The sequence below is a fragment of the Eleginops maclovinus genome, chromosome 9 (genome assembly GCF_036324505.1).
Source record: "Eleginops maclovinus isolate JMC-PN-2008 ecotype Puerto Natales chromosome 9, JC_Emac_rtc_rv5, whole genome shotgun sequence".
Lineage (NCBI taxonomy): Eukaryota > Metazoa > Chordata > Actinopteri > Perciformes > Eleginopidae > Eleginops > Eleginops maclovinus.
Window position 1 is genome coordinate 16,659,287 of NC_086357.1, and position 18,444 is coordinate 16,677,730.

An 18,444-nucleotide genomic window follows, 5' to 3' on the forward strand; every position below is an offset into this window, starting at 1 on the left:
TGGCTGGCCTTGTGTTTTTAGACAAACCATCACAAGGTCTCATATTTCTGGTCGTATCAGCATTGCTGCGGTGTAAATAGACTGACCTTGATGATCTTAATGCCATTGAAAATGTGTGACTAAAATATCACAGAATTCCATTTTTGTACTTTGTGTATCAATTTATGTAAAAATCCACTTCTCCAAGTCTTATTCTTTGAGGCCATGGTTCCCTGATTCCTGGAACAGACAATGTTTTGTTTGTAACTGATCTCCTTACAATTGGGTGATCCTGTTGAGTCCGATGTTTGCATTGATTGAGGCAAAGACACCAAAGTCTCTGCGTTTTGTAATGCTTACATTCAAGCACATTTTTGATTTGATCCTGAAATATTCCTTTTATAGAAAATAGCAAACCCTTTTCATGAAATGTGCTAAATATCAGTTGGTCTGTAGGCCTTTATAAAACTAATGGGCCTATAATCTCAAATAAATGCTATCAAATAATTGACTCAAGAAGAAAGTGTGATTTTTTTCATCCCTATTTAAGTAACATTTGCAAAAACACAGTATAAAAATACATTGGCAAAGGTTTTCCTTACAAAATACATTCATGTACAATCTAAATAGATTAAATATCAAGTGACCGGGAAAGAAAACATGAGGTCAAGATACAAACTTGATAAAATAAAATAAAAACTAAAAGCTACATGTTTCTTAATCAAGAAGATATACAGCATCTTGATGATTTTTGTAGGGTCTGTTTGTGCTGCAGCTTGTCATGGCACGATCGCTCTAGTTCGGGTTTCTGATATTGTCATATAGGATTTATTCCTTCCACACAGTGACGGCCGTAAAGATGAACATCTGTGTGTACTTCCTTAATGTCCACATGCTGACGGTGATCCCTCAGTCTGCTTATTTGTTTCAAGTTATTCCCTGTAAATCCTCAGACGTGTAAAAAGGATGTTTAAATAGTAAATTACAGCTCCTCGTAAATGTTTAATAGCTCTGATCAAGCAGTATCAAACTTTGGAAAACAAGAATATGACTGATAAATAACTAACTAATGAAATTACTAGTTAGGTCAAGTTAGTAGTCATGTTGCAATACAGGTTTTAAATAGTCCCTTTGAAGTAAATGCAGACAGCTCTATAATAGCACCAGTTGCATGATCTGTTTCTTACAGAGTTGTTTGCATATTTGTCTATGTTCTACCCTACTATGCCTGCCTGAGTTAGCCTACATGCACCTGCATTTGGATTTACTCTAGATTACATGCTCATGTGAATGTACACTTTGTGATCAGGACGTATGAGGTTATATTCGTGTTACACATACAGTATTGCATATATGTCGATCCCTGCAATCTGACCTGAATGCATACAGTCATTGTGTGTGCATGTTTTCATGCGTTAAGTGTCTGATTGCTGCATGCATGCATCGTATTTGTGTAATATTTTTTGTGTTGCTGCAATGTGTTTAGGGGGTCATCTGAGTAACCAAAGGAGAGTAAGCAGGCCAAACAAGAGGCTAGAGGTTGTGTTTATACAGCTGCTTGAGGTATGGCTGTGGGGATGAGGAGGGCAGTTTGTGTAGGGCTCTAAGCAGGCAGCGTAGGCCATGACATGCGCCACGTAGTTCTGCTCTTTCACCCCATGGAACAGATGAGCCATTGGGCCTTTTGCATAGATGGCCACATCCTCCCCACCGTGCGTCTCAGCATCCAATGGGACGGCAGCTTGCTGCATGTACTCCTCATCATCTGTAGAGAAATTAGTCAAATGTAAGAAAGCACTGTTTAACAAAACTCTCTGCTTGGATCATCAACGGTTAATACAACACAGATGCTTTTGTAGACACCATAAATATGATGTCAGAGGATGCCAGCCGCAACCCAGTAGACTATTTACTGAGACATAGTCAATGTCACTGTTTGCTTTTTAGCACTGGATTCCCGTTATTTGTCATTCAAATACCATCCAGTGCACAGAGCACCTTTGAATAGTTTTAAGATTGCATTCGCCTCGTAGATGTTTTTGTGGCTGTTGCCCATAAATTGTGTGTCTTTCAAATCTTCTGTAATTTACCTAATTACATTTAATTACAACATTTTAAAAACCAAGAACGTTGTTTAAGTTATTTACTTAAATGACAGCATTTACTGCCTGATCCTTTTAAAGTGTACAGACAGATTCCAGAAATGTTTCCTCCTCAAAAACAAACAAATCCGAGAACAAAAAGAATACTGAAGTGTCCTTTGAGTTATGCAAACAAAGTGTAATCGTTGATGTGCTCTAGATGAAAGGTAATTTTCCAGTAAGTGGATTTATCATTACCAAAACTATGTTGGAAAACCTTCTTTAAAAAACGTTGCAATGGTCTTAATTAGAATATAAATGCTGTCTTTTATATTGCTTAATTTTTCTCCAGATGGATACTTAAAGTTTTAGAAATGAATGCCTCACTTGTAATTGCGTGTTTACTTAGGGTGCCACATGGGTTGAGTGGGCACTTTTGAGACACAGATATTATACAGTCCATTCAAAAATACAAAATTGTGGATTTTAAATGGTAAATCAGTTTTTCCACCTTCAATGCACACTCATCATGCAATGATTAAAGCGAATGGTGCAGAACAAGTGGAGGAGGAACTGGATCATTGCTGTCCAGTGTTCCACAAAGAATACAAACAGCTATTTTTAAGCACAGTTACATGTACTGTACACAATGAGGCCTGTTCAGAAAACAGAGCAGAAGACATTACAGTGACTATCATAAACATTATATTCATCTTCCAGGGAAAAACAGGCATGAGTCAGCCGTAACCACATCAGTTCACGCTGTCTGTACACATCAGCAGTGACGAGTGGCCCATCTGAAAGACATTAGTTTGTGCTTACAGTAATCCACCATTGTGATGTTCCCTCTGGTTCCATTTATATGAACATAACCAGGACCATTGGCATACAGTATGCTGGTGAAAGGCATTTTGTCATCGGCTCTCTTTGGTGACAGGCCTGAAAGACAAAAAAATACATCATTCACATTTTCTTTTTACTGAGAGGCAAAGCGAGCACTCAGACTTTCATGTATTTAATGAGACAATTGTACAATTGAATGCTTTGAACTTGTTGTGTGAACACAGTCTTTACTCTTTAATATAAAACTTCATTAATGAATGTTTAAAATGTATTCTAGTTCTACCTTTCCACATGTGGTTTCTATTAGAAATCAAATAAACTTTGTTATTCTTTACATTTTAATACATTTTTCTTTGTACATTTTATGTGCCTTAGTATATGGCTCCATGCCAATTAAAATCTGGACTGCAGTCAAGTCTGTGCTTTGGACCTCACCAAAGATGGGATTCCCTCGAGGTGTGTTTCCTCCAAAGGTGAAGACGTGGGAGTGGTCGGCAGTGACCACAGTGAGAGTATCAGATTCCCTGGTTAGATGTGCAGCGTGCTGAATGGCTCGGTCGAACATCACAGCTTCTGTCAGTGCCAGTTTGGCAATGCCGTCATGGTGGCCATGATCAATTCTCCCTCGTAACATACCAACACAAAACAAGTAATTTACACCTGGCCCAAAACATCCAACGATACACCTATAACAGACTTAATCAACATTTCCTGTTTGATTATGTTATATATACATTTTGCTTAACATTAGTCAACATTATTTGGATGAGTTGAAAGGATTTTAGATATAGCACTCATCTTCCACAAACAGGAAGTATCCTTTGGGATTCTTGCTGAGGATTTGTATGGCCTTCTCTGTCATCTCCACGATGGAGGGGTCCCGTGTTCTGTTCCGAAAAACCTCGAATCGCATGTCCTTTGGCTCAAACAGACCTGGAACCCCCAAGAAGAAGAATATTCAGACAAGCTTTCCAATTGATGAGAAACATACTCTGATGATGCTATTAAGACAAACAATAATATGTAATTGCTGCCATTTTTTGCAGAAGCACATTTGTATCTTGTAAAGATTACAAGCAATAAATGTGTTTCTGTGACATACTGCGCATGAAAGCAGAACAAGGAACCTACTTTGGTATCACTGTAGTTAGGGGTGATAACACCAGCTAACTGTAAATGTATACAACTGTCACTACTTTATACTGCTGTAAAGATGAAGAGCTGATTTCATTTGAATCCTCTTATATTGATCCACTGAGAAGGTTTCGTAAACTTAGATAAGACGTCTATCGGTTAACGCCTGAATAGTACATTCTGGTTGAGTGTGTATGTTATGTGTGCGTCCATTGTTATGTATTATGTTTTATTTTCTCCTGTCAGTGTTAACGGATATACTTACCCATGAGCCTATCAGTAGCTTTAACATTAATCTCATCAAACTCCTTCCTGTGCCATACATAGTGGGACTTCTTTTTCTGAAAAACAAATCAGAAACACTTTAGACTCATGACTCGTATGTTAAAATATCTGGTAATATCCAAAAAGCAAAGTTCAACAATCCTACCGGTTTAGCCTTTAGCCAGACATCAATGAGGTTCCTTTTGTCTTTGCGGTCCCCCTTTCGAGAGTTGGAAGTAGGGTACTCGGGGTCTGCAGTGCCTTTTGGTGTCATATACATCCTGCCTCCCCCAAGAATTACCTTTAACAGATTGACAGAATGGGATCATTATACAAAAGTGTTGATTTGACATTTTTACTGTATTCCACCAGATTAAACCATTTTCCCATTGTAGGCCGATGCGAGAAATTCTTGAATTTTTTCAGCTATAAAACTGAGGCTCATCTTTTAAGGGATGCGTGTGACACTGAAGATCCTTTCAATCCTAACAGTGAGTGGATAGCGAAGATCGGGCAAGTCTGGTCTCGATCTTATGTCGAGACCAGACTTGCATTCAGGCACCCATCGTCATGATGCCAGGGCCAATGAGATATGCCATATCACGAATCCATGATGTGTCCTCTTGCCCACTTCTTCAATTGCATCGATGTCTCCGCCTTTAATGCTTTCTTGCTGCTCACTGCTGTGGATCCCAACTGAATCCAGCAAATAACACACAGACGGAGGTTGTTCTTACTGTAACTGGGGAAATCCATGGTGTCCTCACAGATTGTGCAGGAGAAAGCAACCCCCGCGTACAGCAGCTGCTGCTACTATGGTGGTGGAGTTACAAACCACTGTTGCTGCCCTTGCAGAAACCACCGACACCGCTATCGCCACTGGTGCCACCATCTCAAGGAGGAGATGTGTGTGCTGGTTGTGTATAGGCCGAAAAAAAGAGGTATTCTACCACCTGCACCAAATGCAACAGGTGTATTTGTAGAGACCACCAGATCACATGCTGCAGGATCTGCTGGTCTGCTGCTGGAAGACATGGCACCAGGACACATGATGGGAAGAAGGCAAGCTGGTGGAGGCAGTTTGATGCTCAGGCCAATATTCTGCTGGGAAACCTTGGGTCCTGCCATTCATGTGGATGTTACTTCAGCACGTACCACCTACCTAAAGTTGTTGCAGACCAAGTACACCCCTTCATGGAGAAAGTATTCCCTAGTGGCAGTGGCCTCTTTCAGCAGGATAGTGTGCCCTGCCACACTACAGAAATGGTTCAGGAATAGTTTGTGAACAACAATTTCAAGATGTTGACTTGGCCTTTTTCAAATGTGTTAGTATTTCATATGTTCTGTTGTGTTCTCTTTTGTTGTTGCAGTTTGCACAATAAATGTTCCCATTGATGAATCAGATGTTGATTGGAAAATGATTTCACACACACAAACATTTTTGGGGACCCCGTGGTAGTCACACGGCTCTGTAATATAACCGTCCACAAAACACAATTTTATGCATCGGCCTACAATGGGAACATGGTTTAATCTGGTGGAATACAGTAAAAATGTCAAATATCACTACTTTTGTTCAAAATGAGAGCCACCATTACAGAATGCATGGTGGTTTTAATGGGAGTCACAAAGGTATCAACAGGGACTATGGGCTGATTTTACCACGGAACCCTGAATAATGCACGACACAGGACCGTCCTCATCTGCACTCTTATTTTGTAAATGGCAACTTCCGGTAGCAGAATATGAAAAGAACAAGCGTCTTTTCATTTCTGTTTTCTAATGATTTTATTTTTGGTTCTTAGAGGTAGAAAACGAAAATTATCCCGTTTCTTAAGTTTAGTTAATGCCTTTTGACAAGAAAAATGCCTTTTATTTCAATTTTAAAACGGAAATTAAATATCCACTCATTTTTGGTTTTTGAATATCCTTTTTTGAAAAATAAATCCAATGACCAAAACATACACTGACCAATAGAGCAAATTGGTTTTGACAGAACGGTTGCCTTTCTAGTTAACTATGGGTTTAACTTCATTCACCTAACTTTTTGAAACCTGTCAGTTATGGGTCCTGAGGATTAAGATGGAGAGGGTATATTTAATAAGCTGTTTAAAACACAATTGTTCTTACATACATCAATATCAAAATTGGTGACGAGTTGGGTGGCAATGTCGACGCACCCCTGTTGGCGGGCCCCTGAAGGAAGATCTGCATCACTGTACCAACTTCGGCTGACAGAGTGGGCATAAGCAGCAGCCGGCGAGGCATGCTGGACGCGTGTGGTGGTCACTACACCAACTGATTTACCTGGACAATGCAGAAACAGAGACTTGCTTAAGTCATTATAACATCTTCTTGGACAGTGCTGCTCTAGAGGAAGAAATATTGGTACTGGCTCACTTCATAATGAGTAACCAGTGATGCAATCCTTCTTGGCAAAGCAATCAAGTGCAGGTTCCAGTTAACAATATGATTCATTGCTTTCTAGAAAAGCTTTTTTACCACAGAATGAATGAGTAAAAACTGGAAATCACTGCTTTTTACATTGTTTAAGCCCAACTGACCTCTAGTATTAGTTGAAGGTTGTACTTTCTAATGGTCGGGCATTATTACAAAAAGCTGTTTTGTCTTGCATCAAAAGGCCAGGATTTGTGGACGTTTTGTGACAAAAAATCTCAGTTGGGAGAGCATTAGACTGAAGACAGATTTCGGCAGCCTGGGTTTCGGCAGCAAAGAGCTCTGTTTTCTGGACCACTTGCTTTGATTGTTAGAGCTGCTGAATCATAGCAGCCTGATTTGGTGCCTGTCTCTAACTTGCCCTTTAAATTTGACTTTTTTTTTTGGGCTCAAACATTTTAGGTCTCATAACATCGGTAAAGTCCTTGAAACTTGAAGCGTAGGGTTAAAATGTATTGCTTCGTGAGAAGATTTTTATTTTTAATACTTTTCTCTTTTGCTACACAGAATAGGGTATAATTTTTCTAATAATTAACATGACATAACCCTCACACATGAATAATAAAGCACTCTTGATATGTTTAAAGTTGCAGACTTATAATATACCGTGTGCATATGATATACATGACTATAAACAGAATTATAAAGGTCAATGTGATGAAGATTAGACTTTTCAGAACATTGAACTATAGCTGGTGACGCTCAAGTAGCCAGTAGTAAGCTATTAGTCGGGTACATGCTTATCAGTTGACTGTTTTATTCCTCAAATGTTGTTTTATGGCAGATATGGTCACAGCATTTCTTGAGATAGGGATGTAATTCAAACCTGTGGCCTTTTCTAATAGCCTACACAAAATACACATTATAATGAGCCAAGACAATTAGTCCTTTACCTTGTGCTTTAGCACGTCGGAGAACTGAGTAGACTTCATTACCGAAGGTGGTGTTGCACTCGTAGGCCACTGCGTTAGCGCTGAGCCCCACTGTTTTAGCGTTGGCTTTTACTCCACAGTGATAGGCTGTTGCCGTGCTAGCGCTATCTGCTACCTGCTTATCCACACTGTAGGTCTGTGAAGTAGAAGCATTGTAATATTAAAGGACAGAAAATATACATACTGTGTTAAGCATTTCCATCTTAGAACCAGAATTGGGTGTAACGCGTTACAAAAGTAACGGAGTTACAGTAATGTATTACTTTTTGCTGTAACGCAGTAATATAATGCATTACTTCTGAAATTTGGGTAATATAATACCCGTTACAATTCTCAGTAACGCAGTTACAACACATTTTAACCCGAAATGAGACATTTCGACACCAGAGAAATATTTGTGCAGGTAGAATAGTAACTCAGTAAGCCTGTTTACTATTGGTTAAGAGGGCTGCAGAAACAGATTCGCGATTTGGAGCTGCAGGCTCACAACGCAGAGCTGCGGGCTCACAATGTAGAGCTGCAGGCTCGATACAAGAAAAGAAAAACACACGAGTGCGCGCAGGTCAAAGCAACAGAAGGTAGGCCTAACTTTCTCTCTCGGCTGGTTGAACCCCGAGAAGTTAAGAGACTCAGTGTTGAAGATATGCAGCCTCCGTCCTCTGTGGAATCGCCGGCTTTTAGAAAGCTTGTCAGCCAAATCCCCGTAAACACACCAATGACAAGGTGAGCTAACGTTTCCATAGAGACTCGATGATATACAGCAGGTTACAGGGCCGTGCAGAGGCTCCACTAACATCTTATTAATAACACACAGCGACGTAATGTTACCGGTATCAAATATTATTCAGCCCAGTTAAACGGAGCATACGTTTAATTTCAGCATACAGCCAAAGATAGCTTTAATTATTGAGCTGCAACAAACTACATTTTAGCATTTAAAGCCCTACTTTTTCAGTTATTTTTGGTGAAACTAACTCAAAGTAACGCAAAAGTAGTGTAACACATTACATTTCAGAGACAGTAATAATGTAATGTAACTTATTACTTTAAAAAGACAGTAAAAGTAATATGTACTGTATTACATTTTGGAAGTCACTTGCCCATCACTGGTTAGAACACAGAGACACCAAACACATTAAATACATACACTCAATGAGGCTCGTTCATTACAACAATTGAGTCATTATACTTGGCCAAGAAAATGAATCAAACTTTCATTCACTTTCAATTTCACCACAATGTCAGCAATTTTGTTTTGAGTGTTGTTCTTAGTGAAATCCCTTAAAACCCTTTTCACACAAAGGATTTAGCATGTGTGTCGAAGCGGGTGATGCAACATGTCAAGAGAACAAAGCAATGCAAAAATTGGACACTCAGCTAATTACCCACCGTTATGTACACTTATGTACAGTCTTACTCTTGTTTTCTACCTCCTAATCCGTGTGACACATGTTCTGATTACCAAGCAACGACAGATACAAACACAGAGCTCATCCTAGGAGTCACTGATATCTGAGTTGATTGTGTGTGTGTGTGTGTGTGTGTGTGTGTGTGTGTGTGTGTGTGTGTGTGTGTGTGTGTGTGTGTGTGTGTGTGTGTGTGTGTGTGTGTGTGTGTGCATGTGTGGGTGTGTATGTGTGAGTTGAGGCAAAGCAATTCAGAGTTCACAGAGTGCAAAGCCATAATTTGGATTACTGTCACTTTTGGCATGTTTCCATTTTAGTCTATTTAGAAGAATGTGTTTGTTAAACTGCAGATCAGCGTAGACTTTTTTAACATGTTAAGTTGTTTCAAGCTGGTTCAATATGATAAATGGAGAAGCGTTAAATGGTGCATGCAGTTATTATAATTCAATCCTATTTCAGAGAAATGGGAAATACTTGATAGAAGTCAGATTAATACGATAAACGCCTCTTTTTAAATTATTAATGTCAAGGTAGTCCACACTTTAATATTTTTGGGAGAAAAAGTGAGTAATAAACTAAAGGTCTGGAGTGTGAAGCTTTTACCTTGGACAGGGCCACATATGGGAACGTGTCCATGGCCAGCATTGACTCTTCCCCTGAGCCGCCCTCCATCTGACCTCGCAGAATTCGAGCTGCCGACACTGTCGACACACCCATACCTGGGAGAAATGATTTACAGGTTAGGTCAGCAATATAGTCCATTGTGTTTCTTAACTTGACTGTATTTCTCTATTGACAAGAACAAAGATTTTGAAAGATTTTGAGATCTATCCCCTGAATGCTTTAACTTCCTGTGAAGGTTTTGCTGTTTTAAGCCCACCAATCCCAGAATAATGTCCTCTGTCTAGTACGTAAATGTTTCAGATTCCAGAGCAAAAATATTAAAAGGTGTTTATTTTAAAAAGCAAATCAAGGATATTTACATAAACTGATGAAAAATGCGTTCAATGCAGTGAGAACCACATATTCATAACACAAGCTCTTTCAGGCAAGTATTCAGACCACTATTGGTGGAAAATATAAACATTATATAATGTTATGCTATGTCAATATTATTGACAGAAAGTATGCAGGATACGCGATTTTCTGAAACGATTTAGGGATTATTTTTATCTCTTTGTGTGGTCCACTATTGGATTCAACCCCTGACTTGAAAAACAATACTTTGCTAAGCCTATGTCACAGTGATGCACTTAACTCTTCCTTCAAAGTCAGAGTCATACATTTGAAAGGCTGCATGCTCTGTGCAGGGCATTACTTGAGTGATGCACAAAAATAACTTCTCGACCACCCAGAAATCTGACTGAGTCGGTCTGATTTAAAGCAGATATTCTAGTAGTTTACAAGCAAATCTTTGCACCCCTTAGCAGCTCCCCTTACAAACTATCAATCAAAAGGGATCCAGATGGAGAGTTACTCCAACTGGCCATAGTCATCTATTTGGTAGAAAGTAGTCACTGAATGCCATATTAAACTCAAAAGACAGTCAGGCTGAATACTGTCTCAGATGTAAAATGTATGATCAGTAATAACGTCATGTCTGAATTTTTCAACAGGGAACTCTACAATTCTAACTACCCTGTTTGAATTGAATGCACCATTAGTCCAATACTCACTCTCATTCCAGCTCTGGTAGAAAGATATATGGCTCTTTAGCTGCAAAATGCTCTGCTATGTTTACAATCTGGTCTTAAGTTAACATCAAAACAAGGAGCTCTAATAGCTCCAAATAATTGAGGGGAACTACAGGAGTTTGTGGGTTTGTCACTGCAAGTGATCCCTTTTGCATTACACTTGTGATTATATCCACTGTTGAAAGGTCTAAGTTTAGGGAATTCAAGTATTTGATTAATGGTAAATGTGAACTCTTTCTTTCTAAAAGAATAATGACATTGTTGAACGTCATCACTTCACAAGACACTTTTGCTTAAGTCCAAGTCACATAATCAATGTTAAGCTTTGAATAATCTACTGAAGGGATCCAAACATTTTAAAAACACTGGCTCATTAGCACGCGCAAATTCTGACGGACGCCTGCCTCGCTTACAGTCTGCTGTCCAAGCCACCTTCCCTCAATCCATTCTGAGCACAAAGACATCTGTAACTGAACTCTCTTTAGCATGGTCTTGCATTGCATATTGAACTGTACTTATAATTGAGGCTGAAAGTAGCGATCTTTTCAAAGTACAACCCCAAGCAGGTATAATAGCACAGCTTACCGTCACCGAGGAACAGAATGAGGTTCTTGGCCTGGTGCTCCCGAGGGCGTAGCTTCAGTGCAGCTTCTAGTGTTGCCCTGGCCTGAGCATCCCAATATGCTGGCTCCTTCTCAAGTTCATACAGTGCTACCAATTGGAAACACATAGATACATGGAGAAGGAGATATGTATGAGGGGGGTGTGGATGGATACGAAATGATCTCAGAGATTTCGCATGAAGAGAATCAGGGATGTGTGTGATTTCGACTTCTTATTATGTGTGGGCGTGTGGAGTTTGCATGAGTGGAAAAGTAAAGCTCCATTGCAGAGAAGCTTCAATTGTGTCTGTGTCAAAATGACAAAAAATAGCCAAGAAGAAACTTCAGTTTCTGTCCATTTATGCCCACAGAGAGTCAAACTGGAACCTTGCTCCTGCCACAATCCAAAACAACGGAAAGACAAACAGCACATCCCAAATTTAAAATCAAAATATTGACACAGGCACAAATATACTCTCACAAACACACTTTTTTGCATCTACACTTACACATACTCTATATTACACCTACACACCCAAGTGTGTTGTCACAGTTGTTCTCAAGCACAGTCTGTCCCCACGCACTCACTCATTCCCAGGTTGAGGTTACCTGCTTGAGTCCCTCTGTGCGTCCATATGTCTGCCCACAAAGTACTACTAATATCCCAACTGCAGGCAGCAATAAAAAGACTGTCGTCTCCTCACCTTGGCTCTCCATTGCAGCCCGGACAACTGCCAATAGTATGGGGCCCAGAAGGATGAGCAGGAGTTTGGGGGCCCTGCAATGTGGAGTCTGCATCTCTAATCCGGGGGACCTGGAGACTGGAGAGTTGACACAAACAGCTTCCAGAGCAGCACACCAAGAGGCAGAGTGTGTGAGGCTGCTAAGACCTCCGGCCCAGCCTTTTTAAAGCCCTGCTGGGTGTGTAGTAAGGAAGGGCAGACGCCAGCTCATAGGCTTAGAGCCTCAAAAGAGGGAAGAGAAGATGTGAGAGAAGGAAGAGCCAGGGGAGAGAGAGAGAGAGAGAGAGAGAGAGAGAGAGGCTGGGACCACACAAGATTGCTGTAGCATCACAGACCCTTGATTCCTGAAAATCCACGACCCCCATTTTATTGTTTTAAAAGGTTGCTCTAATTTAGTTCTCCCTCTTTTCCCTGGCTCCCCCACTTTGAAGTGTGTATTATAAAAATGTGAATGATCCTTTGATGTGGTAAATGTACAGTATAATGGGTCTTTTTACGCAGCAGCCTTTAACAGGGAAAGAAAAAATTACAACCCAATTTGTGTTGGCACCCATCACAAAACAAATCATAACTATGTATTTTTCCATTTCTTTCCCCCCATGCCCTAGAAAAACAGTCCAAGAAAGAAAGTGAGCAGGGTGAAAGCTATTTGTGATAATATCATGGTTGATTCTTTGTGTGCTCTGCTTTTCATGTTAGGAAAATAGTCATATTTCCATTTCCCCGCCTCTAAATTTTTAACATTTAAAAGACCCCAACAATTTCCCTCTCTCAAGTTGTCTTGGCTGGTTTTTCCATGGAAAGTGAAGCTGGGTTAGCATTTTCCTTGAGGTAGTGGAGACCGCCTGCAGAATGAAAATGTCTCTCTACCATGCAAACACAACAGTTAATGTGTGAAATGAGGTGAGTTGGGCCAACGTTGTTCCACACGGCCAGGAGATTCAAAATTCCCGAGGAAAGAGTCTCGCCTCGTGAACCCACGAGGCTGAATCTTGTTTAAATTCAGCACTCTGGAAGACCTCTCTCTCTGCCAATCGCTCAGCTGTTGCCAAAAGGGGTTAGCAGTTAGTCACATGTGCCTAATCAAGACTGCAATAAAATCATAGCAGCGATCTGCAGAGGCCTCACATGATGCGGCCCACACCACATGAACTGGGAAAGCAGCAGCAATGTGCAAGGAAAACTTGTGGAGGCATGTCTGTCAGTCCATTTGTTATGGGTTTGCTCCTGAGAGAAAGTCTATCTAATGTTGGGAAAGTTAAAGTAGCTTCCTGCATAACAAGTGCAAACACCTGGTGGCGGCTTCAGGTCTCAGTTTGAATCGTTCAACCACCAATAGGTGCTTAGTAGCTTTTGCGGGCTGATTATATATGTCAAGCTTGAATGCTTATGGGAATGCACTTTATAGTCTTTATATAGTCTTAAGAAGACTAAACAAAGCAGAGCAGAACAAAAGTTTAGAAAATGTACTTTATATTTCAGTAATAAAAAATATTCTGATGTTTAACTTTTGGTGGTTCCACAAACCTACCCCCATGGGTCTAAGATGTTTTAGTTAGTATTTCATTTTTAACTTTTTTTCCTGGCCTCTGATTGAGAGCAAGTGTATATGTGATATTTAAAGTGTAGCAGATGGTGACGTTTTTATTTTATTGAGATCATGAAGCAGAGATGACACAGGTGGTACAGTGGGGGAATTTTCTTCATCATGTGCTCTAACTGATTTCCTGTTCTATGATTATTTTAGTGAATGCATCAAAGTTCTAAACTACTACCCTTTACCTTTCTGAATATCAGATGTTGAGAAGAAACAGCACAACTTAAGTAAATACAAGTTATTTGCTGGCCTTTTTGGCTGATGGACTTTCATATGGCATATGGCTGTAAAAGGCATGAATCATGTAACGTTGACCCAAAATAACCCCAAATAGCCAACATTTTGTTTTACGTTTTGTTGCCTGTTCTGTCTTTAAAAAAAGCATGGTAATAATTAGAGGGAAAATTCCTCCAAAGTGGAAGAGCATCCAATTGACTTTGACCTAAGTTTCTTTCTGGGGTTACCATTTCTGGCTGACATGAAACAAAAACTGAAAAGCAGATCTTTTTCATGTTTATAGAAATATACATTGCTTTACAGCTACCCAAATACCTATTTACACAAATAGGCAGTCCCTTTTTTCAGCATGTGGATCCTGGGTCAGACTCCCCTAAAAGTAAATTACAAATGTTGTACTCCCCCTGTGTTTCCCTTCCCCCTGCCACACTGCTTTAACCTATAGGATCTGTAAATTACAGTAGTTAGCCAGATTTCTGCGTTTAGATTACAAGTCATTGAGGGACATGTTTAGGTTTAGGTTGTCAAAGCGAGAATATACATGTGGGTGGTTCCAGACCCACACAACCACACTTTGAAAGAAAGAACCAAATCTATTTCCTAGCTTTTTAAAGGTGGCTTTTAAGAGGGATTTTTGAGATATGTCATAGAGATAGAGATTGAGCCAATGATAGTGATGGCAATCGTAGCTTGAGATGAAGAAGGGAGAGAGTCAGACATTCTGTAGGGGGAGAAAAAGAAAGAGGAGACCGACAAACTGCCAGATTTTAAGAAGAATGAAAACAGAGACAGCACTGGTGGAGCAATTAGACTAGACTGCAATGATGCCTGTGATCTATTTTGGCCTTCTTACAAATATGACTCCTAAAACACACGCTTGAAGAGTGACATCCACAAGACAGATGAACAATGTATCTAGATCAATTTAAAGAGGTTCCATGAATGATGTAACCCTTTTTTTATATAAAGAGTTGTGATTTAGATCCCATCTCAGAACCCGTTGGACAGCCAGCCATAAAATATTTTACTGCTGGCATGCAACTCAATTGGGACAATTACAAGTGAAGTACAGAGAGGCCCACGTCCTGACTCAAAAAGGCTCACGGCAACAATGGCAAGAGATTGCTACCTCAACATCAAACAGAAGAGGCCCCACTTAGTTTTAAATTGGACTCATAAAGGAAATATGGTGAGTGCATATGAGTGAATCTGTGTGTGTGTGTGTGTGTGTGTGTGTGTGTGTGTGTGTGTGTGTGTGTGTGTGTGTGTGTGTGTGTGTGTGTGTGTGTGTGTGTGTGTGTGTGTGTGTGTGTGTGTGAGTTCACAGTGTATGAGAAATGTGAACATGCCTGCCTGTCTCTGTGTGCTGGTTATGCCAATGTTTTGTTATGTCTGACTTACTGTAAGACTTAAAAGTTCTGACATGGAAAAAACTAAATTGCAATAAACACATTACCACGTTTATTGTTCCAGTTTTACTGTGTGCATCGAAGAGAATATTGCATTTGACATCATATGTTTTCATGGTCACACGGTGACCATATCAAATATGTCCTAACGGTTGTTCTTATGCTATCCTTCTCCTTTTTTCCTTGCTGTCTTTGCAACATGTGCAATTCTGACTCACCTGCACGTCCACATCCAGAGATCAGAAGTAAGCCTATTAACAGTATCATTTTGCCTCTGGGCAATAATACCTCTCAAGCCATCAGAATTCTTCTGTTTTCTTGGGTCTTGCGATCACAAAGTGTTTCTTAAACCTCTTTCTGCAACAATGCAGGCAAAGCTTCTCACATCGAAGGTAAACATATTTTCATTCCACCACTATTTTTAAGTAGCCTTGTATCACATCTCATGTTTAAGAAGGAGGAAAAGGGAGAAGCGCACTTATTTGGAAACATACACATATATCTGCACAACCAGCAGCTCTCACCTTTTAATAGTTTGCATCAGAAACATCCATCAAATCAGATAGTGGGCCCATTTCTCTCCTCAAGCTGCCCTTTTTTTTTCTCCATCACACAGCATCGGATCAAAGTGTTTTTCCCTCACAGTCTTTTGTGGGCACATGTCTGTCAGCAGCTCATTCACATTAAGGCTGCAGGAAATATCTGAATTGGTTTCAGAGGAGTCAACGTGGGACAAAGGGTTTAGGAAATGGAGGGAAACAAACAACTGTGTGGATGCTGTACATTACAAAGTCAAACATCTGAAAAGAAACGTGTACTAATGAGCTAAGTGACGATTGAAAACAGGAATATGCAGCAAGACAGAACCTGTGGAAATCCGTTTAGATAACTTCTAGATTCAGGCTGTTGGAGAGTGGTCTCCTGGGGGAAAACAAGAGTTTTTCATCAACACACACAACCACAGTGTACCTGCCGCACATTCCTCACCTCCCGCTACACTAAGCACTCTGCTTACCATAGATCTCCTCCACATCAAAGAGCCTTCATCACAGAAGCCATTAAACACGCACAGAAAGATTCCGGAAAGAGAGAGAGAAAGAGATAAAAAGCCTGGAGGGAGGAACAGAGGTGGGAGGACAGAGTGGGTGAGGGAAAGCAACCATACTTGCACTGCATACAGACTCATCATTCAAAACAAATCAATTCCAGCTGCTATTTGCCTCACCTCACGCCTTGGACAAGACCAGGCAGTAGCACCTAGCATTTGCCAAAGAACACATTTCCAAAAGTATGACCAAAATAGATGCTATTTTCAGTGTACATGATAGCCGAGAAGACAAATTTGAATAAATCAGGGTGTCCAATATTGTGGTGGAACAGCATGAAATCAGTCTTGTTCTTCTTCCTTACAGCTTTTGTTTTCCCTTTTGAGAGGAAGCCAAAAAGAGTTCCTACATGGCCACCCAGGCGTGATGCTTGTGCCTGTGGGAGCAACATTGAGTCAGGTGGTGAGGTTGGGAGACTCTGCGACTGGCGCTTGAGGTCAGACTTTGCTTTATTTTCCTAGGCAGACCTCTATCCAAAAACATCCTCCACAGCATGCTCAGTGTCCGCCAGGTGCTGACCAGACGGAGCCTGTTGGCCGCGTAAAGGGGCACTGCTGTGAGATGGAGTGCTTCTTTCATTCAGCTTAAAATTTGCCATTTAGGTCACACACTCATGCATGGATTACTAATTAGGCATGGGGTCAAATTTCTTGAAGAACAGACTGGACCACCCAGGGTACTGCATGTACTGTAGATTCATTTTTAATTCCCTGGGTTTTTGGTTAACTATGAACTGCATCAGTGACTGGCACTGCCATAATCTGCAGTTACCTTTTTCCTGGTGCAGTCCCCACTTGTATTTTCACAATAGATTAGTGTTATAATTATCATTAAAGTATAGGCTTACAGAGTCATAAGCATTTAAGTAGACCCCTATGCGAGCCTTTTCTTCTTTTAGATTAAAACATGTTAATTGATGTGGATGCATAAGCACAAAGGGTCTTAACATCTTGCCCAAGAACACTGTACTCTTTCTGTGGGAAACGTTCCTCACACCAAAACATCCTGCTAGCCTAAATCCCAATCCTCCAGATGCTTGTTGGGGTAACATGCAACTTGGTGACAACATCATTTGGGCTGGGAAAAAGGTTCAATGCACGACCAGAGCACTTTGGTTTTGAAGCTATGTCTTTGATGGATGTTTGTGAATGAATCTGGAAGTTGACAAACAAAGACATACATTGACTGTGATGTGTCCAAAGCGGAGAACAGATTGTTTCAATCATTCGTTTTTTTTTAGCTTTGCTCATAAACACACTAGTATAACTTTATTAAAGCCATTTGGTGATTAATGGGCATTGGTGTTGGCTATTATTCTTCTCAGTTGGATAATTTCAAGAATTCCCTCAAGGAAAAATAGCTAGAATTCTGTTTCTGCACCTTTACTTATTATGGTCATTTGTTTATTGCATTTAAGCATTTTTACTTTTGGTTTGTTGTTTAACAACTTCCAAGTCTCATCAGAGTTAGGGGAGCAAGGGTTTGTTGTCCCTGAGGATGAATCAGACTTATTTACAGTAATGCCTATTTTATGGATTTTCCCCTCTTTCAAATCCAGTCGAAAAAATGTCCCCAGACTCTTTCACATGCCTCGATGAATCACATTGTCAGAAGTTATGTTGTGATGTGTTTGTTGCACCAACAACAATCCCTCTTTTAACTTTTGTGGTTTAAAAAGTCTACAGATAAAGAAACACTGAGAACAACCATATGAATGTCATTTATGCCATTTTTAATGATAAGTAGAAGGTTTTTAATCAACTCTGAGGTGCAACATTTCAAATACAGTGTGATTTAATGTTTATCTGAGATTCCCTGGTGTATTCTGAAGGAAATTACTTTTACACAAATAGGGCTCTTCTTTTGCTATGAAGTAAGACCATACCATGAGGCAAAATGCAGGACCTGTAGAAGTGAGGCTCAGGTAAGGATGGGAGGAAAGTAGCATCCACATTCATCA

At 40.2% G+C, this 18,444-nt stretch overlaps 1 protein-coding gene across 1 annotated transcript; it reads right to left on the minus strand.

The window, feature by feature from the left end:
- Window positions 1–505: 505 nt before the first annotated feature.
- alpi.1 (alkaline phosphatase, intestinal, tandem duplicate 1) lies at window positions 506–12,252 on the minus strand. Its single transcript, XM_063891651.1, has 11 exons — window positions 12,097–12,252; window positions 11,376–11,501; window positions 9,700–9,815; window positions 7,652–7,826; window positions 6,436–6,608; window positions 4,468–4,602; window positions 4,303–4,378; window positions 3,702–3,836; window positions 3,339–3,530; window positions 2,883–2,999; window positions 506–1,744 (listed from the first exon to the last, which is right to left on the minus strand). The coding sequence occupies exons 1-11, from the start codon at window positions 12,188–12,190 to the stop codon at window positions 1,470–1,472; spliced, it is 1,614 nt and encodes a 537-aa protein (XP_063747721.1). The 5' UTR covers window positions 12,191–12,252; the 3' UTR covers window positions 506–1,469.
- Between the last annotated feature and the right edge of the window lie 6,192 nt (window positions 12,253–18,444).